The sequence below is a fragment of the Myotis lucifugus genome, unplaced genomic scaffold, assembly GCF_000147115.1.
Source record: "Myotis lucifugus unplaced genomic scaffold, Myoluc2.0 scaffold_98, whole genome shotgun sequence".
Lineage (NCBI taxonomy): Eukaryota > Metazoa > Chordata > Mammalia > Chiroptera > Vespertilionidae > Myotis > Myotis lucifugus.
In genome coordinates, this window is record NW_005871146.1 from 3,725,508 (window position 1) to 3,749,485 (window position 23,978).

The 23,978-nt window shown below is 35.3% G+C and overlaps 1 protein-coding gene across 6 annotated transcripts in view; it reads right to left on the minus strand.

Annotated features, from left to right (window-relative positions):
- The window catches only part of WNK1 (WNK lysine deficient protein kinase 1), a 142,422-nt gene that overhangs the window by 36,900 nt on the left and 81,544 nt on the right, over positions 1 to 23,978 (minus strand). For 4 of the 6 annotated variants that reach the window (XM_023756720.1, XM_023756718.1, XM_023756721.1 and 1 more), the window contains exons 5-10: positions 17,624 to 17,712; positions 15,508 to 15,727; positions 14,147 to 14,480; positions 12,362 to 12,549; positions 6,383 to 7,618; positions 4,273 to 4,356 (exon numbers count right to left, since the gene is read on the minus strand). In XM_023756720.1, coding sequence (XP_023612488.1) covers positions 4,273 to 4,356; positions 6,383 to 7,618; positions 12,362 to 12,549; positions 14,147 to 14,480; positions 15,508 to 15,727; positions 17,624 to 17,712 — 2,151 coding nt within the window. The remainder of the gene's footprint in view (positions 1 to 4,272; positions 4,357 to 6,382; positions 7,619 to 12,361; positions 12,550 to 14,146; positions 14,481 to 15,507; positions 15,728 to 17,623; positions 17,713 to 23,978) is intronic. The other 2 variants (XM_006092130.2, XM_014458651.2) reach the window with 1 other exon arrangement.

Below are 23,978 nucleotides of genomic sequence, written 5' to 3' on the forward strand. Positions count from 1 at the left end.
CTTCTTAAACTTCTGTTCAGGGGGTGGGGTGGGGAGGCGCATTAACCCCCAGCCCAGGGTTCAGCCCCAGCCAGAGGTTCACCATCCCACCCCCCTTCCCCGGCCTCCCCGCTGCTGTCCTGCTCCCATTCCCAGCGAGGGTGGCTGAGGTCCGCGCGGCCTGGGCGCTGCTGCCACGAAGCAGGAGGGCCTCCACATAGAAGGCCTCAGACTGTCCACCACTCCATCCCGGACCCGTGAGCACCTCCCCACCAACGGCCCGCATCTGGGTGGGGCTCCCCACTCGCCACCTGTGCCCCGCCCCTCACCAGGTGCACCTGCCCTGCCCCCCCGCCCGTGGTCGCCACACCCTCCTGCGTGCAGCCTGTGTTTCCTTCCCTTTTCTATTCCTGCATCTTTTTCTTGTTCCCTTTCTGTATTTCTGTTTCTCCTCTCAGCCTGTCTGCATGCAGGCCTGCCTTCCTCTCCCTCTCCTTTCTTATCCCCTCCTATCATATCCTATCCTACCCCAGGCCTTGCAGCTGCCTGAGCAGAGGGCGGGGACGCAGCCTGTTGACGTGGTTGTGGCGTGACGCCGTAACGGACGATTTACATATTCATCTATTATTATATAGGATAGTAATTTCTTGACTTTTATTTTAAAACCCATTCTGTCAGAATTTGTCTATAAATATTTCCAAACACATAGACTATTTTTAAGATCCTTACATTTGTTCTCGCCAGTTTTATTCCATTAATATTTTTTGGTTATTGTTCAAAATAAAGAACATTAAGAGCTCTGTGACATGAAAGTATGATAAAGGCTTGAATACAGTATATGGTGATTCCCTTCTTCATACTAAAGAAAATGGATAAATTTGAGAAAAAAAAAATCCCTACCTTATATTTGGGTATGTGATTATCTCTCCCAACAGCATATATGCAGAACCATGCTTACATCAAGAGTTAGACTCAATCAGCTCACTCCAATCAGCCTTTTTTTTTTCTCTTTAGAATATTCTTTATTCTTTTTTAAAAAATATATATTTTATTGATTTTTTATAGAGAGGAAGGGAAAGGGAGAGGGATAGAGTGTTTGAAACATCGATGAGAGGAACATCGATCAGCTGCCTCCTGCACATCCCCCACTGGGGATGTGCCCGCAACCAAGGTATATGCCCTTGACTGGAATTGAACCTAGGACCCTTCAGTCTGCAGGCTGACGCTATATCCACTGAGCCAAACCGGTTAGGGCTATTCTTTATTCTTACATCTGAGACTAACCGATAGTTAGAGTCCAGTTCAAATGGGATCTCTTTCACAAAGCTTTCCTGATATTCCCCTCACTGTTATGTAATGTCTCTCATTTCATGACACAATTGGGTAGCAATTAAATGGTAAATTATGAAATCAGATTACTTGGATTAAATTCTGTTGTCCATCTTTTATAAGCTGTATAAGCTTGAGTAAATCACTCTACTTCTTTAGATCTCATCTTGGCTTTCCCATCTGCACAATGGAAATAATGATAGTACCTATACTACAAGGTTCAATAAGGATTAAATAAAAATGCAGGCTAGTGCTCTGTACACTGTATATAATGTTAGCCATTATCCTTATTTGTTTTGTAGGAGTTGACATATATGTCTACTAGGGTAGTTAGGCTCCCTGAAAGAAGTCATAGCTGGTCCCTTTTGGGCCTTGGCATAACCTGTGGCTCTTCAGAGCATGAACTCAATTAGGAAAATAAATTGCTTACTTAGTTGGGAGGTGGTGCTGATGAGAACAGTAAAAAGTGAACAGTGTTTATAGACATAAACCCTCACTCTTTGCTTAAAATAACTGAGAGGCATGTATGCCAATTGTACCTTAGAACATTTGAGGAGAAGTGGCTCTTTTGGATAGACCAGGAATATGTGGTGATTTTTTGTGTGCACTATCACACTGGCTAATAACCAACACATCAGCCAACCAGGTATTATTTAGCACAGTAGCTTGGCACCAGCTTTGCATAAACTTGCCTCATGAAACCAGTTCAAACCAGCCTATCCTGACTGTGTACTATCTGTTGGACATGGGTGCTGAATAAAAAAATATTCATGAACCTCAATTAAACAGAAACTAAGAAATACCTGAAGATTTTACATGTGCCCTTCAGAAGAAATTACTAAGTAAGTAGGGCAGCTCATGAGTTTTCTTGTGGCAACAAACTAAGTTTTCCAGTAGAAAGAAGCAGCTATTTTTAGTACCTCATACCACTAAAAGGTATTCAATAAAAACATGAAAAAAGCAACAAATCCCTTATCCATTATATTTCAGAAACCCATGAAATAAAGTAAATTTCAGCTAAAATACATTTCTTGCCTAGCTCTAATAAAACTAGAGATATAGTTTCCTAAGGGGTAAAATAAAAATTATACCTAAAAACAGACTCTACTCATATAGTATAGAAGATTTACAATCTTTCTTTAAAATTTATGGAAACCCAATAGCTACAACAAATAAGTGCAGCTTCTTGGGTACCTCTACAGAATCTTAAGTCCCTACAGAACTTTAATATAGAAGAAAAGAACGCTATAGAAACCTTGAATTCTGGCTTGTAATTTTTAGTTCTATTCATTTACATGTTTATATGAGCATGGAAAATTAAGTATTTTAAACTGCAAATACTTGACTCAATTTTATGATTCTCCTTAACTTACATATCATGCTATATTTAAAATAAGTTACAAAATAAAAGTTATCTAAAAAAAAAATCACAAACATAAATTCTTATTTCTACTGTAGAGATAGTCATTTAGCCATATTTTTTTCCACAGAAGAGTCAACTACCTAATTCTTTTAACCTGATATTTATGGAATTGTTTAAATAGAGTAAGATATATAAGAAATTCCTATAGAAAGGGAAAAACAGAGTACACCCTTATATTTGCTCAGTTTATTGGTATTGGCTTTGTGTCTAAAAACACACAAATTAGGAGACTGGTATCCATGATAATGCTTCTATCCTCAACCAGCTTTATTTAACTTTTAATCTGTATTCTTATTGGGGGTTAATATTAAAATAGAATTTGTTAAGGTTGGCAAAAATGTGACTACTCAACTGAACTATAAATATATATACATTCAAATATTTGGCTGAAAGAAACAGCAGGAGCAAGACAAAGCATATAATTCCCAACAGCTACGTTCTATAAAATAGAGGTGTTCACAGAGTTAAACGTGTATATAGCCAAAGTAACCTTGTACAAAGAACACCTGATCTTAAACTAGTATCATATGACTACATGGTCACATGCTGGACCAAAAGCAGGCAATTTGTAATAAGAATTACAAGCTTTGGCCCTGGCCAGGTGGCTCAGTTGGTTGGAGTGTTGTCACCTATACCAAAAAAGGTTGCCGGTTCAATCCTCAGTTGGCTTGCATATAGGAGGCAACAGTATCAACGGTTCTCAACCTGTGGGTCGTGACCCCTTTGGCGGTCGAACGACCCTTTCACAGGGGTTGCCTAAGACCATCCTGCACATCAGATATTTACATTACAATCATAACAGTAGCAACATTACAGTTATGAAGTAGCAATGAAAATAATTTTATGGTTGGGTCACAACATGAGGAACTGTATTTAAAGGGCCAGAAGGTTGAGAACCACTGAGTTAGATGATGTTTGTTTCCCTCTCTCTCTCTCTCTCTCTCTCTCTCTCCCCCCCTCCCTCCCGCTAAAAATCAATAAACATATTCTCAGGTAAGGATTAACAACAACAAAAAAGAATTAAAGGCTCTGTTTCAAAAATCAATAGGAACAGAAGCCAATTTACAATTTGGTGGTTCAAAAACACACTTTGTAGGAAACTATGTACCATATAGTAACTATAAATTTTATTTGAAACAGTTAATAAATATTGAATTGTGCCAAAAAGCATTATTTCCATGCAAATAATTATTACAAATATCACCAGTGATGATGCTCACAAAAGAACAAGTCATATATATATAAGTAAAAATAGAATTGATATTCTTTGTATTGTTAAATTATGTATTGAATTATCTGTTTAAGAAGGCAGATAAATTTGACCAGCATCAATGATTCTTTCAATATAGTAGATTGTTCAAAAATACATTAAATAAAGGAGAGTTTCTAAAATGTTACTGAATACGAGATACGTTATGCCTCTTGATTTTCCTTTCAAACACTTAGTAGGCCATTTACATCAGAAATTTAATTCAAGAAAGATGTAAAATAGTGTATTGGCTACTGCTAATCCATAAAATGTAGCAATGAATTGTTCTCACCTGCTGAGAATGTTGTATGGGTTGGGAAGATGAAACCCCTGTTACAATACTTGAGGATGGCTGACCCTGGCTCTGCCCCTGTGCCTAGAGAAAAAAAGTAAATACAACAAATTAGAAAAGCACTGAAGTAAATGTACAGGGAAATCAGGCTTTGGCAATAAATATTAAGCTCCTGAGAGTTTGCTTGAGTAAGATGAAACATTAGCTTGATAAACTATATATGAAGAGACTGTTGGGGAATCTTTTGTAAGAAAAGGTTAAGAAAAGAACATACTCTGATCCTATGCAAAAACCACTGATAGTTAAAACCTAATCATTTCTGCTCAGGCTATAATTTTAGCTAAAAATGTAAGATTCCTAATATAATTGTTAATGACAATAATCAGGAAAAAGTAAGAATATCAATGTAAAAAATACCCCTCCTGTATGTGAACAATTAAAGAAAAAAGAGCATTTGATAATGCTAATTTGGTTCCTTTTGCTATTTCTTGTAGTGCCATGGTGACTTTTATGAAAAAGTGTAAAAAAAAATCTGTTATCATTAATTGCTTACAGTATTAGTTCTCAAGCAGGGACAATTTTGCCCTCACCTCAGGGGACATTTGGCAGTATCTGGAGACGTTTTTGGTTGATGCTACTGGCATCTACTGGAAAGAGGCCAAGGTTGCTGTTAAACATCCTACACTGTGCAGAACAGCTATCCCAAACAAACAATTATGCAAAGTAAAACATCAATAGTGTTGAATTTGAGAAAACCTGACCTACAAAAGTCTAAGTTAAAATAACAATGTGAGAAATGAATGTGGGGCTTTACAAGGTTTCTTTGAAGGTTCCTTGGATATAACATGTCACTACATCTTAACCACTGTACACATTCATTGTTTCTGCAATAAGTCTGTAAATTAACTACTTGATATTTGACATTTTATTTTGGAAATTTAAAGAAGAACGGCTGGCAGTGCATTAAGATTTACAGTACAGACTGATAACTAGTGTAATGATGTGAGTGTACTGCATACACATGGAGTATAATTTTAAAGTTTCTGGATCTTTTTTATTCTTGTTACTATTCTAAGTAAATGATACGTTAGGTACACTTTCAGGGTTGTTTATGCCCACATAGGAAGAAAGTACAAAGGAGAACATACAGTTTTTTATAAAAGAGTGGAATATTTTAAAGATCCAAACGATGTCTTAAATATATAATTGCATAATCTCCTAGACAGATCTTAATAAGACTTATAAGTTTGACAAAAATGTATCAAAATATATAAAATGGCTAATACTAAATCCACTTCTTGAATTCTATTATGGACATTACTTGGTCTTTATTTGTAAGAGTGCATAAGCTCATAAACATAAATAACAAAATTTATATTTGTTGATAAAAACACCAAGGCCTGGGATATTTAATGTTCCTTAGCTTGCAACATATATCACAAGTTCTTAAAACAAATGTTAAAAAACCCCACCACCCACACTAGATTCTAACGTAGTTGCTACAAATTAGAATTAGTTAACTTTATGGATTAACATTTTATTTGGATATATACAGTGACTTGTTTGATTGATGCCTTTTTAAAAAGGCATCTTCATTTTGTTAAAACAAACTCTTGAGATGTTTCCTTTCTGTCTTTTAAAATCCTTCCACACTAATGAAAATTCTGTGTATTGTTAATTCTATGTAAAAAAAGGTTTTTTGTTGTTGTTTTTTAAACTAGCCTTGTTTATTTCTAGGGAGAAAGAAATACTTCACATTAGTATTTATAAATAATTAATGTTGAGTCAACATCACAATATAGACATCTACTTTTTTACTACTAGTTTTAAATATGCTATCTATGGATAGAAGTAATTGATTTTGATAACCAACTAAAATTCTAGTTTTTATTTCTTTTTCTAAGGGTTTGCATATATTATAGGTAAATTAGGCAGCTTCTCTCTCATATTTTGTTCTTAAATACAAATAGTTTATAATACTCCCAAATGAAGAAATTCAATAATAAATTAAATTAAATAATATTCCTCATAAATGAAAAGGAGGGATAGAAAATTTAAATGTAATGATGCGTAGTAGGGTAGTTTAAAATAGTGGAAGTTTTCCTATAACCTGTGGATGGAGTGCAGATCCTCCTGAAGAATATGAGGCAGATAAAACCTGCTGAGATGTGGTTCCTTGGGGGAAACAGAAGAAAAGTGGGGATTCTTGTAACACTGTCTGAGGCAGACGGATAAAGGGTAATGAGACGTCAGAGCCATAAGGTGCAGCTGCTCCCCCTGTAGGGGGAGGTGATTGAAAATCACTGGGGTCTGAAGAAGTAATTTGTGAGGAATCACTGGAATATTCTGGGCTTCCTATTGGCCAGTTCTGTCCGATAGGCTCTATCACAGAAACGGTCAATTCTGGGGCATAATTATGCTGTTCTTCAGTCACAGGCTGCAGGCGGCCATGTAATCCAACTGGTTGAGGAGGTGATTCTTCCTGATTCAAGTCCATTGCAACCTGTCGATTTCGGTAAGCACGCTGAGGTAAAACTCCCCCTCCTTCTCCTGAAGAGGAGCTTGGAGTGTGAACATGAAATTCAAATACACAATTGCTTCTGCTCTCATTGTTATGAATTAACACAGCAGGCGCAGAATGAGGAACAAAGACAGGGTGAAATTTCAAACATGTAGCATCTGTACTGATAGGTGCAGAAATACTAGAGAGGGGAGATCCTGGACTCAATCCAGAATCTAATCTTAAATTCTGAAGGTGTCCTACCAAGAAAGCCTGTCCAGATGGAAATTCAAAGACAGAACGTGAGGTAGGGCCCCCTTGTACTGGCTTCTGTTCAGGTATCTGTTTCATAGGACTTGACAGTACTGGTGAGTTGTATGGAATACCCTCATACTGTTCTGCCACCTGGGCCTGGTACTGTACCCCAGCTAGATAGAACGCTTCCTGAGGAACAAAACTGTGAGCTTCTTCTGAAAGTACTAGTCCAGGTCTACAGTCACTGTAAACTTGAGGTGGTTCAAACAAAGGATTGACCGGTATCTCACATGGCTCTCCAGTTATTCTACTGGCTGTAGTACCCAGCATAACTACGGCCTCTGGTGTCCAGTTAGCTGGGCTGCCACCAGGTGGAAGAAGATTTTGGCCAACAGTCCTCAGCAGGGGTTGGAAGTGGTGAGTTTGGGCTTCCAGGAAGGAGGTGCTCTTACGCCGCTGGGAAATGGCCACCTTCGGTGGACAGGTGGGAGGTGGTGAAAAGGAAACTGGACGTTCATGAATAGTTGGGAAAAATATCTGTGATTCTGGGTATGTTGGGGTCCCCCCACACGGATGCACCATGGACTGAGGCTGTATCAACATGAATAAGACAAGTAATTCATACATTCATATGTGAAATTACATTTGACATGCACAACTGGATAGCTCTGTGTAACCCTATGAAATGGTTACACCAAATTTATAATTAATAAAGAAATAACAATACTTGTAGAAATTATGTGCATAGTGAAAATCCATTAAATACATCCAGGGTCCATGTAATTATTTTGTGGGACTCTTTGCATCAGATAAAAGCTGCTTTTCCACAAATTTCCATTCTCAACTTTCCTTTCTCAAAAGAATTTAACTTTCTAAGTGATTATTTTACTTTTACCTACAATTAACATGCTTACTCTTTTTTTTTTAACATGCTTACTCTTAGACTTAATATAAATTACATCAGTAGAGAAAGAGTTAAGGAAAAACAATAAACCCAACAATTTTTATAATATAAGAAATGCATTTTAATTTAAGCTACTATACAAAGTCTACCTATATTTTATATTTATTATCCTCTCCTGTTAGAGGCTTCAGTGTTATTTTCTTATCAAGTAATCATATATCTTCTAAGTAGAAATCAGAAGAGATTTTTGGTGGATAGTAAAAGATACACAACTTGACTAGTGACAGTAATGTCTTTTTTCTGGTCTATCCCAAACCAGATACAGTTCATTTTACTACATGAAACATGTGACAGATGCCAAATTACTAAATGTCCACTTTTCTGGTCCTAGTTAAGGGTTGAATAATCTAGTGTTCAAATCAGTTGAAAAGAATATAAATAACAGCTGACTTGATACAACAGTTTTTTGGGGGGTCAAAGAAGAAGTTCCGGATTTAAAACTCTAACTTTAGAATCCTACTTTGCCCTTGCCAAGTGCAAAAAGTGCACACTGTAATAATTCACTTTCATAGGCTCATTTTTTAAAAGAGTACGGTTTCATTTTTTCAATAGGGAAGACCCCAATCAAGTTAGCAAAATAGTTCTATTGTTATTTTATCACAACATCTAAAAGAGGGTTTCTATTAGTATTCAAAAGCCATATCATTCTCTTAGGTAAAAATCTGAAGATTTGGGCATTGCTAAATCAGAATGTTAACTATATTCTCTATCTGGAAAAGCAACAGCAAGGTCCCACAGTGTTTAAAACTTTAAAAGATAGATCTTTTATAGACATGGATGGGCCAACGAAAATCATATGTACTATATATGTGACTAATGTATTCATTAGAGTCAAGATTCCACCTTAATCAATCTAAGAAAAAAAATAATTTCATGAGGGAACATTATGTGGCCTTTTAGTTTGTTGATACATCGTTTCAAACAGCTAAGAAATTAAAATCAACTTTCACTCTTCAATTATTATTCACTGACTATGGGGGAAAAATAGATTCGTCCAGTTTCATTAGCATCGCTTTAGAATAAAGTGAGGAGAAAACATTTTTGGGTATTGTTTGATAAAGGGAAAATTTGCCTTTGATTAAGCCAACAATGAACTTAAAATTAAATAATACTCATATTCTTTACTAGGATATGAAAATGCAAGGATTTGTATAGGTCAGTGGGGGATAGGAGGATATTTTTAAAAAGCTAAATTTTATTGTGCACACATTGATATGTGTCAAGATCTCTCATTACCTCCTTGTATTTTTCCCCCATAAAACCTTATAACAAAAAAAAATTTTCTACAGAAGAACGGATATCCTAAAGCATAACGTAATACTAAGTTCAGTGCTGTTATTTTATTTTTATGAAAATACTTGATGCCTGGATGTATTCATTGGTAATAAATTTTCATTTGTCAGGAAGTTTATGGTTACATACAGTACTGACAAAGAGGGAAGGCAGGCTGGAGCGTCGGTGCTTGCGCTGAGAGGCAGAGTGCATAGGCAGGACACTCTCCAATGCTTTACAAAGCTTTTCGGCAAAAGTTTCCTCAGGGGCAGTCCGAAGGAGGGGAGGAGAAAGAGGTGCAGACTGCACTGGTGGTGGGGTGGAAGGAGCACTGGGAGAGATGCGGGACAGAGAGGGAACAGCAGAAAGATGGGGAACACAAACCGACATGCTACGGCCACGACGAGGCTAAACAGAAAACAAACACACACATGAAAAACACAGTACTTTGAAAACAAAATAACCAAATGTACAATGATAACAGGGCAAAGCTGACATAAAGAAACATTCTTTTCCCCCCAATTCCACAAAGCCAATTTTTTTTGGAGAGAAATAATTCCAGAAAGCACACCTGGCTGATCATATTTATTCTCTCTATACTGTTGGTCAAGTACAGGTTTTTTTAATGAAGAACCATGATAATGATCAATTATCTTCCTAAATATTCTAAAATAATATGAATTATTGTGATTGTATGAATAAGAATGAGTGACTGAGGTAGCAGAACATAGGGTAAACAATGAATATTGGCTTATAGTTTCTGCAAACTTCTAAAGATTAAACAAGAATGAATTCTATTAGTTGAATGCACATTACAAGATATAGAAGATTTTAAGTCTGGATTACTTTGCAGGAGCTCTGGAAGCCTCAGAAAAGGTTTCTCATTTCTATTGAGTAGGCATCAGATTTAAAAAGTTATTGGCTCACAGTATTTTATTTATTTCGCTTGCCTATATCTGTAAAGGTAATTTAAAAAGTCATTTTCTACTAGGAAAAGCATTATCTTTCTAGTAGTAATTCACAATAGATACAGGAAATATTGTGTATTTATATTAAAGTAGTCAATGGAAAATAGCTGAAATGTGAATCTTTAAAAATTAACTTAAAAATTTTTTTCAGGTACATCAGAGATTCAATTTAGGTTTACAAAGTTTAAGGCACCTTAACACAAAGGTTATAATACAGCTACAAAGCAGTACATCTAATACTGCAAGGTTGTCCTGAGCAAGATTTTTATTTCCTTTTGGATATTGTAAACTGCAACTAATTACATTTTTTTTTTCCTAAAATTGGCTGCATAGAATGCTATGAGCCAAATTTATGGCCTGCCAGCAGCAAGTATTTAAGTATCATTGTATGATTATGTATTTCATTCCTGGTTCTATTTTTCTCCACCCTTGTTTCTCTTTTATTCTAACTTCTAAATTCTACATATAATTGTTATATTATTGTAAGTTACAATAAAATCTTTCTTGAATAAGAACAAAATTATAAAAATTTATTAAGTTCTCAATATTTAATAACTTCATGATACCTCCAAAGAATATTGTCATTAAAAGGCAAGAATGTTATTAGCAGCCTGCTTTTAGCACATCAATAAATATAACTATGTTTGTGGCGCAAATAGTTAAAATCTTCATAAATGATCACTCCACTTCCTTTTCTAAAGAAGGGACCCAATGTTCATAGCCCTGTAATGAATGAATGAAGCCAAAAAAATTAAAAGTAGTTTTCAAAAAGTCTAGTGTGATGATCAGAAAAAAGTCAATTATAACAAGAGTAGAAACTGACAAGAAATTCTGACAAATAATATTTGCCAGATCACAGAAATACATCTATACACTCTTTATAAAGTTTTTCTAACCTATCTAATTATCTTAAAGGTCAGAAAAGTAGATTGTTAAAACATTTTAACAATTAGTACATTAGTAGTTAGTAGTTTTAGTAACATTAGTACATTAGTAGTTTTCTTTGTGTTACTGTGGCCATTCATCTTGAGACCTAGCCAATGTAGGACTGATAAATGGACTCTGAAATAAACACCTTTTATCCCAAGCTGAAGGATAAAAGACAAGAGCAAGCAGAAGTATTTTCTTAACAGAGAAATATTTTCATTTATTGAAGAGCAAGAGTTCCACAAAATTCAGATGAAAAGCTTTCTGCGAAAGGGAAATCTACCTGTCTAAAGATTTCACTAAACAACTGTTATATAGTGACCAGTTATTCTCCAATTCCTTCTTGAGCCAGATGGTATGTTTTATTTACCTCTGAAGACTTCAGAGGATCATCAAAAGAAATGAGATATTATCTGATGGTCTAGTTTAATATTATAAGAAGCAAAAGTGGCTAATGTAAAACATGGGGTAATAATGTGTATATATGTGTCTGTGTATGTATGTATATATAAATGTATAAAACGTTTTAGGAAATAATCTCCACAAGTTGATTCTAAAAATAAATCAGTAAGAAACAGATACCAAATAAAGGGAAAAAGCACATGAACATATAATAAGGAAGGAACTTGTGTCCAACACAGACTTAAGGAGGAACATACATAGCAACTAATGATTAAACACAAGCGCTAAATTAAATGGTCATACAAATAAAGGATTCTTTCACTCTAGAGTACTCACATGCAGCATTCTATAATGGTCTGAAGGTCTTACCTGTGTTTTATACAATAAAAAATCTTACAGAAAATACTTAGTAATTCTTTTAATAAGTAAGCTTTGAAAAACTCTCCTTACCCCCAACCCCCAAACATTTGTATATCTAACTTATGCTGCTCTGAACAGTTTCAACTCTAAAGTGCTAAAGAGAACATTATCATTATCTTTAATCAAAGGCAGAACAGCCTAAATCTTATACCCAGCTGACCTTTCCTTGTGTGTGTGTGTGTGTGTGTGTGTGTGTATTCCCTGCCCTGCCAGAACTACTCTTAATACACTCAATAATAAACCTATTTCTTTCAGAAATACACCATGTATATTTTATACTTCAGACTCATGCCATTACCTGGATATGAGAAATAATTTAAATTTAACACATTATCTATTGGCTCTCATTATAGGTTTACACTCTCTTAAGCTGTTACTTACCATACTTGAGGGTGGATATACCCCATGGGGCTGAGATTGTGCTTGGACAACAGAAGCTGTGTGCCCTGGGAGTGTGCCAGTAGAATGTGCCTGTTCATGTTGGGATCCATATGAAACTGTCTGTTGGCTGCTCACTCGAGACTCTGTGAAGACAGAAGATCCCTGACCACTGTCAACAGTCCCGTCAGCTGAAGGAGAAAAACAGAGAGAGAGACAAATCATAAAATGGAGGTTCACATTTTCCTCATCACAAACTGATGACTTTAGGATCAAATAGTTTTTTTCTTTGCACAGACCTGAACTAAATAAATAATGAATACTAGTTAATTTACTAAGTATATTTCTATATTTAAATGAGAGATCCATATGGAAAAAAGTTTTAATGTCTTAAAAAAAAAATCCCTGGCTATCACAGACTCTTATTATCTTACAAATAAAGGAATTAAATGGAATGCTGTTAGCCTTAAGTTTGACATAACTCTCAAAGTCCTGAATTTGGAGATCAGTGTAATGTAAGTTAGCTCTTAAATTATAAGTAGCTAACATAAACTTGTTCATTTTTCATTATAAATTACACTAGAGGCCCAATGCATGAAATTCATGCACTCAGGGGTGGGGTGGGGGGTGTCCCTCAGTCCAGCCTGCACCCTCTCACAGTCTGGGAGCCCTCAGGGGATGTTCGACTGATGGCTTATGCCTGCTCCCTGGAGCGGGCCTAACCCGGCAGTCAGACATCCTTAGCGCTGTTGCGGAGGCGGGAGAGGCTCTGTGGGAGCACACTGACCACCAGGGGGCAGCTCCTGCATTGAGCATCTGCCCCCTGGTGGTCAGTGCGTGTCATAGCAACCAGTGGTTCTGCGGTTCGGTCCATTTGCATATTAGCCTTTTATTATATAGGATTTCATTTTAAGGATCTGTGAAAAGTAGAAATCTATAAATTGGAATTTCCAAGATGAAGGAACCTGTAAAATTATCTTATATCCTTTTCACATTTCCTCACTGCCCCATCCTTCTTTTCTATTAGTCATGAATGTAAGAATAGAAACAGGTAGATGGTAACCATTTCAAACTTATTATATGTTGCATTCATAATTCAAAACCAAGAGGCCAGTGCAACATCATTAATAAGAAGATAAAAAGTCATGGACCTGTGGAGCATTATGCTAAGTGAAATAAGCCAGTTGGAGAAAGATAAATATCACATGATCTCACTCATTTGTGGAATATAATGAACAAAATAAACTGATGAACCAAAATAGATCCAGAGACACAGAATCTATCGAACAGATCGTCCAACCTCAGAGAGAAGGCAAGGGAGGGGAGAGTGTAAGAGATCAACCAAAGGACTTGTATGCATGCATATAAGCATAACCAATGGACATAGAGAATAGGGGGTGAGGGCATGTGCTGGGGGGGGTGGGGGGGTTGGGGGGGGAGCAGCTGGGGAGAGATCAATAGGGGAAAAGGAGAAATATATAATACTTTAAACAATAAAGAATTTAAATAAAAAAATTCAAAACAAAACAAACAGAGGCCAGAGGGGAGAGGCAGAGAAAATGGTATCATCCAGATATGGGCCCTAACAAGTATGGGGTGGCTATTAAAGTATTCTTAGAGATGGATGATACAACTCTGCATCCACAGGAAGTAACAAGACCTCAATATAAATCTAGAATCAGAAAAGATAGTTCCCCCATTACAGTAAAACAAAATAATTTGGCCCTCTATTAAAAAAGTCAATTAGGAGTATGCTTAGCATACTTGTCCACTTCCCAAAATACTTACATAACACAGATATACTAGGTTGTTGGTACTGTAGTTGCTGATGTTGGTCTGCCTCAGGTTCTTCAGGTTCTACTTGTGTAGAAACTGAAGCTGAAGTGGTAGCGGCAGTAGGTATGCCAGTGCTAGCAGAGGGGAGCTGCTTGATTCCTGCCTGGGAAGCACTTGATTGTTGATCTACTTGCTGTTTGAAACTGCTCTCTTCCTGTTTTCTTTTTTCTTGCTCCTCCCGCACCAACTGCCGCTGCTCCCGTTTTCTCTTAATTAATGACACTCTATCTTTGATGGCCTTCGCCATGGTCTTGTGATCACCTTCACAGACATACCCAGACTCTACCTATAGGATAAAAATGCACATTAGGAAGCAGTAGGTTATCAAAAGAAAACAAACCAAATATAAAACAAAAAAAGGCCCTTTTGGGAGAAAAGTAGAGAAGGAGAAGGCTCTCTAAGACTTGATCTTAACCAAACTGTGAAATTACTGGTCTAACATTATGCATTTTCCCACCATTTTTGTAGATACTCATGGGGTGGGTGCCAAGATCTTTGTAGAAACTTGAGAGGTGGGTATACCTTCACTTCTTACAACAACAAAACAATGGGAAACCTAAAACCAAAGTTTTTAAACCAAATTAAGTCCCAGTAGATTCTATTAATTCTATTTCCCACTCACACATAACCATTACTATTAACCTGTGTTGCCTGACTTCCTTTCACTCCCGTGGTCAGCAAACTGCAGCACGTGAGCCACATGCGGCTCTTTGGCCCCTTGAGTGTGGCTCTTCCTAAGCCTTAGGAGTACCCTAATTAAGTTAATAACAATGTACCTACCTATATAGTTTAAGTTTAAAAAATTTGGCTCTCAAAAGAAATTTCAATCGTTGTACTGTTGATATTTGGCTCTGTTGACTAATGAGTTTGCTGACCACTGCACTAGGCAACCACTTAACCAGATAAAACAATTGTGGTAAATATGTTAAGTAAAAGTAAAAACAATTAATTTAGGGTGACTGGTCAAAGGCAAATGTATCAATATTTAGAAGACATAACTTTGCATTCTCACTAAATATGCTTATACAAACTAGGAGTCATTTAACATTAAACTCTCAAAATTACTTCAGAATGTATTCTAGTTTCTTTATTTCCATATTCATATTCTATTCTATTAGATCCATCCATCCATCCATACCTATCTAAGTCTATATATCTTTTCCTCAAAAGTAATTTTGGGGCCATTAATCAACACAATTTTATATCAATGGGATATGCCATATACACTGCTTCATAAACTGCTTTTTTGCTCAATAATATCAATATACATAAATTTGCATCAATTTTTAAATGGCTGATTAGTGATAATTTACCATTTCTTGAGCAACATCTTCTGGCACATCTCTGTCCAAGTCAAAGGAAAACTCAATAGCTTCATTGTCTTTGTATTTTCCCTTTAATTTCTTAATATCTTCAATACGTAGCCATAATTTAATGGCTATCTTTTCTCCATCATCTTCTTCTGCTAATTCTACCCGTACCCCTGTTTCCTCCTGGAAGAAGGCATGGTTCAAAAGGTCTTTGATAGAATATCTTCCGAAGAGAGAAGGGGGAAAAAACACACATAAAGCGCCATTAGATTTAAAAGATAATTTTCAAGTGTGGCTAATTATTGTTATGCTTAGAATAATGAAAAGGATTGACAAAAAAACAAAGGAAATTTGTAACTCATTTTTACATTGCTCCATTTGAATAGTGATTATAGAATTTTACTCTCAAGTTACAGAACATCATAACAATCTCATATATAACAATATCATTTATGAATAAAAATGGAAAGTATTGTTATCTTTTTAATATAAATATCTAATTTAATAGTGTACTAACAATACCAAGTAATACAAAGACTATCATAGCTTCAAAATACCATATAATTGTTTATATAGCATTTATAGTTACCAAAAAAAATCCTCATATGTAGGATCTCATCTGATCCTTGACCAACATTCAATAAGATATCCTAATTAGGATATGGAAGTTCAGAGAGGTTGAAAATCTTGCTCATAGTTATAAAAGTAGTAAATGGTGGAATTAAAACTCAAAAATAAGTCTTTTGATTTCAAGTTCATTACCTTCTACTACAGAAGCTTTATTTATCCCCCAAAATTCTCTCAATTCCTGTTCAACAATTTGTGTACTAGGCAAGCAGAAGTCTGATTGTAGAACAATCTTCTTTAGATAAATGGTCTCAAAATACCAGTAATCTAGTGAACTGGTCCATCCAGAAAAGAAACAGAGTAATATGTTTGAAGACTGGGAAACAAATATTCCTTTGTTTATAGTAAAAAAAGTTCTTAAAGAGATTAAGGACTCTCCAATCAGTGCATACAAAAATAGAAACCCAAATTAAATTTCTACTAAAAAGCCTTAAAGATCATGATGTTAACCTCTTCCAAATAATGAAGTTATGAAAAGAGCATGAGACTGGAGAAGGGAAGATATGGAATTCTTTAATTTGGTTGATATACCTGATTGCTCACATTCTTCTGGAGGTAGACTATGCTCAACTTACAATTTATATTTGTACAGGCTGATCTTTTTTTTTTTAGAGTGTAAGGGGGGGGGGACATTGAAAGTGGATTATTTTTCAAAAACAGACATTGGACCTTTGCCATGCCTAACGGGTGATGAATCAGCTATATGGCAGATCAGATACTTGCCACTCCTCTGAGAAAAGTCCTCTGTTAGTACAAATGACTAAGCCAGATCTCCTCCTAAGCTTTGGGCAAAGTCGTCTCTTTTTACTCAAAGGAATTTTGATGTTTTGCTCTTCTTCAATTCTGGCACAATAAAAGCAAATCAAGACCTGTATTGTTGAGTTGATTTTCAAGAGTTAAGATTTTATTTTACCTTTTAGAATTCAATGGGAAAAAAACTAAGGAATAGATTTGCTGCATTAGAGATGGAACCCTACTGAGTTTTCTGTTTTGTTGTTAATCCTCACGTGAGGATATTTTTACAATTGATTTTTAGAGACAGTGGAAGGGAGGAAGGGAAGAGGAGAAACATCGAAGTGAGAGAGACACGTTGATTGGTTGCCTTCCTGCACGCACCTGATGGAACCTGCAACCAGGTACATGCCCTTGACGGGGGAATTTTGGAGCATAGGCTGACTCTCTAACCACCGAGCACACCGACCAGGACTGAACTCTACTGAGTTTTATACATCAAACTGATGCTATACAAAGTTATCATTAAATGTTGATGTTTCAGGTAATTTGGTTTACTTAAACTCTACTAAACCACAGTTTTACAACCTTTCAGTATATCAAATTTGAATACTTGAATGGACAAAACTCTACTTTTAAAGATATTATGACATTAATTGAAAACTAATCACAAGTAAAATACACCTTAGATTGAGTGTTATATTCACAGCATGTTACATTTTAGGTTTTTGTTTAAGCAACAGGTCTAGAGGCAACTTACCTTTCATCTTTGTTTTGCCGAATGCATCCTTCAATAATTTCCTTCACTTCAGGAATTGCTACTTTGTCAAAACTGGCTGGCTTCACCCCCTGAAACCCATAAAAACAGTGACAAGAACACATTAATAAAAGCAGAGCCTTTGAACTTTGACTTTCAATTGACTTTCAAGGTTCCATTAGATTGCTTTCTTATCAACCTGGCTTTTTTCTGATTTGTCTGCAGGAGCTGGTTCATGCAGGCTGAGCTGAGTAGTGTCAATATAACTCCCACAAGACAAAAGAAAGAAACAGATGGTAGGGGTCACTTACTTCCATGGCTTCTATATGTGGCTAGCGAAAATTTTAGAATGTTGTCAACATTTTCTGCTGTGTTTTAAGTAAAAGAAGTTATTGGCTAAAAAGAAAGCCAAATACTCTAATTGGTTAGAATGTCTTTTGTTCAACCTTGTTACCTAACACATTAATCAACACAGCAATTAACTGTTTTGAACACTGAACTCATGTGTGGGCATGAATTCACATGCTCAGTTTGGCAGGTATTCTATGATTACAGTACTCTTTAACAAACTCACCAAGTATAGAAGGAGTTAAGGATTTGGGCTGGTTTGGCATGAGAACTGAAGAGCAAACTGTCTTATACATATGAAACACAAAATGAAGAGTGATACATTAGACCAGGGGTGGGCAAACTTTTTGACTCGAGGGCCACAATGGGTTCTTAAACTGGACCGGAGGGCCGGAACAAAAGCATGGATGGAGTGTTTGTGTGAACTAATATAAATTCAAAGTAAACATCATTACATAAAAGGGTACGGTCTTTTTTTTTTTAGTTTTATTCATTTCAAACGGGCCGGATCCGGCCCGCGGGCTGTAGTTTGCCCACGGCTGCATTAGACCCATATGAAAGACTAAGTGTCTAATTAATTTCAGAAGAACAGTCAATACAACTATTACATGTAATACTAAATAGCATCACAGTGATATTTTAGAATCTTCATGAAGTGAAAATTCTTTGCAAATAAAAATTTCAGCAATGTGTTGAAAGATACAAGAATAACAAAATACCCCTATCTGAGAGGTGATGTGGACAAAACCAACTCATTATTCCCAACTCATCTGATTAACCACAGACACTATCCAAGTGGCATCTAAATACACAAAACACAGGAAAACAGGGCAGAGGAACTAGAAAAGTTAGAATATATATAAATTCTAATAATCTACAGTCTCAGTGACAAGATATATTAAACCAAAGTTAATGATAATTTGATAGATCACAGAAATGCATGTAATCTCTCATAGATTGAATTGAAATACAGTTGACCTTTGGGGCACTGAACCCCCCTGGGCAGTTGAAAATCTACTTGCAACTTTTGACTCCCCTAAAACTTAACAACTAATAGCCCTCTGTTGACCTTATTAAGAACATAGCTGATTAACACATATTTTGTATGATATATATATATATATATATATATATATATATATATATATTATATACTGTATTCTTACAACTGAGTAAGCTAGAGAAAATGTTAAGAAAATCATAAGACAAAATTTATAGTACTATACATATTTATTTTTTTAAAAATGTAAAAAGGGACCTGCATAGTTTAAACCTGTGTTATTTGAAGGGTCAACTCTACATCAAATAGTTAGCTCAAAAAAGTTTTCAAATACTAGAGTTGTAGTGAAATAATTATCATTATTTACTCAATGCATTATTCAAAAGTCCTAATTTAGAGGATTCTGCCTCTATGGCTAACCTTCCACAGCAAGGAACTGTGTAGTAGTGCTGATCCTAAAATTGAATCAATGTATTTAAAAGGTTCACTTCTGAGTAATGACTACAAAGATAGCAGTTTGTATTTTGCTTACTTTCAAATCCAGCAAATTAAGTTTTCCCAACTGGTCTTTGAATTCTAATAAAAATAAGAAAATAATGCTTCTGAAGCAAAAAGCTGCTTTAATTGAGCAAGGTGGTATGGTATTTCAAATTAAGGCTTAAGAAAATAGGAACTGTTTTAAGAAAAAAAAATAGATGATGCACACTAAAAGTTCTCTGGTAGTAGAAACACTAGAGATTTTGTTTTATATTTGTTTATAATGTTCTACAATAAACATGTAGAACTGTTTACTGTAGCAAACAAAAAAAGCAAATTTTATTCATTAATTTAAATATATTTTTATTGATTTCAAAGAGGAAGGGAGAGAGAGAGAGAGATAGAAACATCAATGATGAGAGAGAATCTATGATCGGCTGCCTCCTGCTTGCCCCAGACTGGGGATCGAGCCCACAACCCGAGCATATGCCCTAAGCAGGACTCAAACTGTGACCTCCTGGTTCATAGGCTGACGCTCAAACACTGAGCCACGCCAGCGGGGCTAAAAGCAAATTTTAAAATGCTATTCATAAATGCAATGGAAAAACAATCTAAAATACTATATATTGAGTTCGTAGAACATTCACTATTGGCAGAAAATTATCTGAAAGACAATTCTTTGCTAAAAGTGGACACATATATAGTTGGCCTTTGCATGTAAAAACATTCTAAATGCTACAGAAAAGCAGCAAAAGAGAATATAGAATATGATTAGGAAAATGTTCCTTCTTCCATAAACACATTTTAGGGGAATGTAGTTTGGCCTTCTGGCAGTAAAACTCTACATATTAAGTTAATAAAGTACATATATACTGATTCTATCAAAAGTTGCTTCAATTTAGCTTAAGCATATTGGAAAGATAAAAGGATTTAATAGAAAAGTTGAATTCCGTGTGAACTGGGCAAATAGAAACAGCTGAGCTTCAGATTCCTTGTCAAGCAAATGGGAATACTTGCACAATTCACTTATCTATATTCACAGCAGCTAGAATCAAATGTAATATCTAGGTTGAAAGCTCTTTGAATTATTAAGTTTGCTGATCTAAAGCCATTTTAGACTTCAAGGTAATCAGCAAAGATAATAAAGTTTAGAGTTAAAAGGAAGCAGAGAATTCTCTTGAATAATAATCACCAAGATCCACTGTGAATCTGCTTTCAATCCTTGGTCCTTTTGTTAATCCTATCCATGCAAACATATATACACTCATGACTTTACAAATAAGAAATCAAATCTTATTTACAAATAGAAATAATAGTTGAACAAATGAGATATAAAGTCACCAACAGCAAAACCAACTGTGCATTGTATAACACCCTGAACTACTAGGTTATGCTACTTTTTCAACCTCTAGCTAAGATTTAGATATGGAAAATTCCATACCAATGCTATACAACACACACATTTAGAGGAATGAGTTTGGCCTTCTGGCAGTAAAACTCTACATATTCAAATGTTACTGCTGCCTTCAAAAATGTATTGCAGGTGCCAAAGTAGCCCAATAAAATGGAGACACACCTTACCAGTCCAGCAGCTGGTATTAAAAGATTAAGGCTGCTTACTGTTAGTCACTTAGATAATGAAAAGAATAAAAAGGTATTTCACCAGTCAGCTACCATCAAGAAGTCAAGATTATAAAAATATCTAGCAGAGATATTCTGAATCATTTGAGAAGCAGGACTTTATAGGGGTTGTTTATTTAAAAAGACCCAAAAATGTAAAAATTAGTATGAAACCTCATGACCCTTAAAGTGGCCTACAGAAAAGTCACCTGGTACATATAAATAGAAAGCTGCTTAAAAGAAACGAGTACAGGTTTTCATATACACATTATACTCACAGGTTTCTTGTTCTTAGGAGATGAGAAAGCTCTACGTATTTTCAAAAATTTTAATAAGTAATTTTTAATGTAAAAAAGTTGGTTGAGGGGTAGTAAAAGATAAAGAGGGCCAAATATATGGTGATGATTTGACTTTGGGTAGTGGGCATAAAATGTAGTATGAAGATTATGTATCACAGAAATTTACACTTTAAACCTGTATGATCATATTAACCAGTGTCACTCCAATACATTTAATAATTTTTTTAAAAGTTGGTTGAGATTATTCTAAAACATGATTTTAAGTACCAGACAGGACAAAATAATGAAGAAAAAATGTTTTGATGAAAAAAGTTTTCATCTTTTTTTCCTTTTGGTTCATATACTTCAATAGGGTGGACAATTTAGAGCCTAAAAAAATCCTGCCACCTCTTTACTTTCTTTTTTCTCTCTCTCTCTCTCTCTCTCTCTTTTCTTTACTTTATGATTTAGCCACACACAGTCCTATTCTAGCCCTGTTCTAACCAGTAAAAGCAAAATTTTGCTCACCTATTGTGAATGAAGTTCAAAAACACAAAACAGAACGGAATAATAAAGTAGATAAGTTTAGCTAATATTTTACACATAAGAAAAATGAATAGTTAAAAGGTACACAGTCTTCCTCAGCCAGCAACCAACTGGCTTTAGAAATATTCCTTTACTTTTGTAACTCACAGGCTCTCTCTGGGCAGTAGCGCCATATTATGGTTTTGACATGGGACAGTAGCAAGGTTTCTCTGCATTAAACAAAAGTACTTCTTGAACATCTAATGTTTAAGATATTTTGAGGGTTATACAAAATTATGTATTCTCTTAAAACAAAAAACAAAGGCCACTTTTGGGCAATTTTAAATGGAGTACACAAAAATAACTGCACGAGTTGATATGATTATAAAATATGTTGTTTTATTTTTATAACTAAGAAAAAACAAAAACATATACATGCATTTTATAGACTCTGAGTTTTTCTTTGAATTCTATATACTTATGATTTGCCAACTAATTTGCTGGAAAAATAAGTCATTATATAGTATTCTTCTGGCTCAATCTTCTAGTTCTTAAAAATCGTCAGCACTTACTTCTTAAAAGCTTACATTTCAAATGTGTTTAAGTAACATTTAACTAAAACTTCTCCATTCAGAATTGAGAAAAGTCTCATTCCTCTTCACATAAAATATAGTGTAAAATTAACTCAACTATAAAACTTTAAATATTTTAAGAAGCATTCTAAAATCAACAATTTCAACACTTTAAGTGAAGCTTTCTACACATACCACCAAATATATATATATACATATGTATCTTTTGTATATTGAAAATTCTTACCCACCTCATTCACACAATCCTTTTGAGGACAGCAGCAGCAATGAGAATTTACGATGACAAACACTGAACAAAAATCTTTCTTTGTAAAATCCATCAGAAAAGGCAAAATAGACTTGTTACAGAGGAAAATGACAATGTAAATTAATAGAGTAAATTAGCCCACAGCATAAGCAAGGCAGACATCAAAGTCAGACTGAAGCATAATTTCTTGTTTCACATTAGCCATGCTTCCCCAACTCTCAGATATGGGTTTGCCCTGCTTAACCAACAATCTAGTTATTTTAGATTGGCCCTTTAAACAAAACTACATTCTACACAGCTGGGAAACTGTTCTGCTACTATTCTTCCTGCTTCTCCTCCAAGAGCAACAGATTCCTGGACAAGCAAAATGAGATTTTTACTTGTTCAAAGCTCCACCCATTATGTCCACAAGTTCTGCCTCCTTGACATCAAAACCTACACTAGAAAACTATTTATCTAAGTACTCCCTTCCCCCTAATCACGTTGAAACTATGCTTTTAAAATAAAATGGGGATTGAGTTCAATGATCAAACTGTAACTCAGAATATGTAGCCAAAAGTATACTGGACAAGGAGATCATAATACTTCTCAGTTCAAGCTTTCAAAAACCAAGTCTGTGTGAACCGAGCTATATCCCCTAAATTCACTTGAAAAGTGTGGATAATAGTTCCTCTGTTTACCTAATTTAAAAAGTGGTAATATTAAGGTAAATGCCTCACCACTCTCTCATGGTACATTAAAAAAATAAACAGCTTTGAATTGGTACACAGAAGTAGTAAGAATTTATTCTTTTCCCTCTTTTCTATTAAAAAGCCTCAATATGCTTATCTACTTAAAGACATTTCCATTGCCAGGAAGAACGCATGGGCCCAAATAACCCCTTCTTTGATTTTAGTTATTAAGGAAATGTTTTGTTCATGGCATTAACAAAGGATGGTAGAAAATGTGTTGTTCATTGAATTGTTTTAACATATAACAGAATCAAATCCTATCGCCTGTAATTTGGTAAGCTTGAATCCCCATCAAGACAGTGGGTACTAAGGCTTCAATTACTAAACAGTAGCATAAGGTAAGGGCTTGGAAGCTATTTGGTAGGAATACTTTTACTCTAAAGGTAGAAATGACCATGAATTCTAACAAGCTACTACATGTTCTTTTTTATTTTTTTAATTGATTCCAGAGAGAGGAAGGAGGGAGAGAGAGAGAGAAACATTGGTCAGTTGCCTCCCATATATACCCTGACTGGGCGAAACCACAACCTGGATATGTG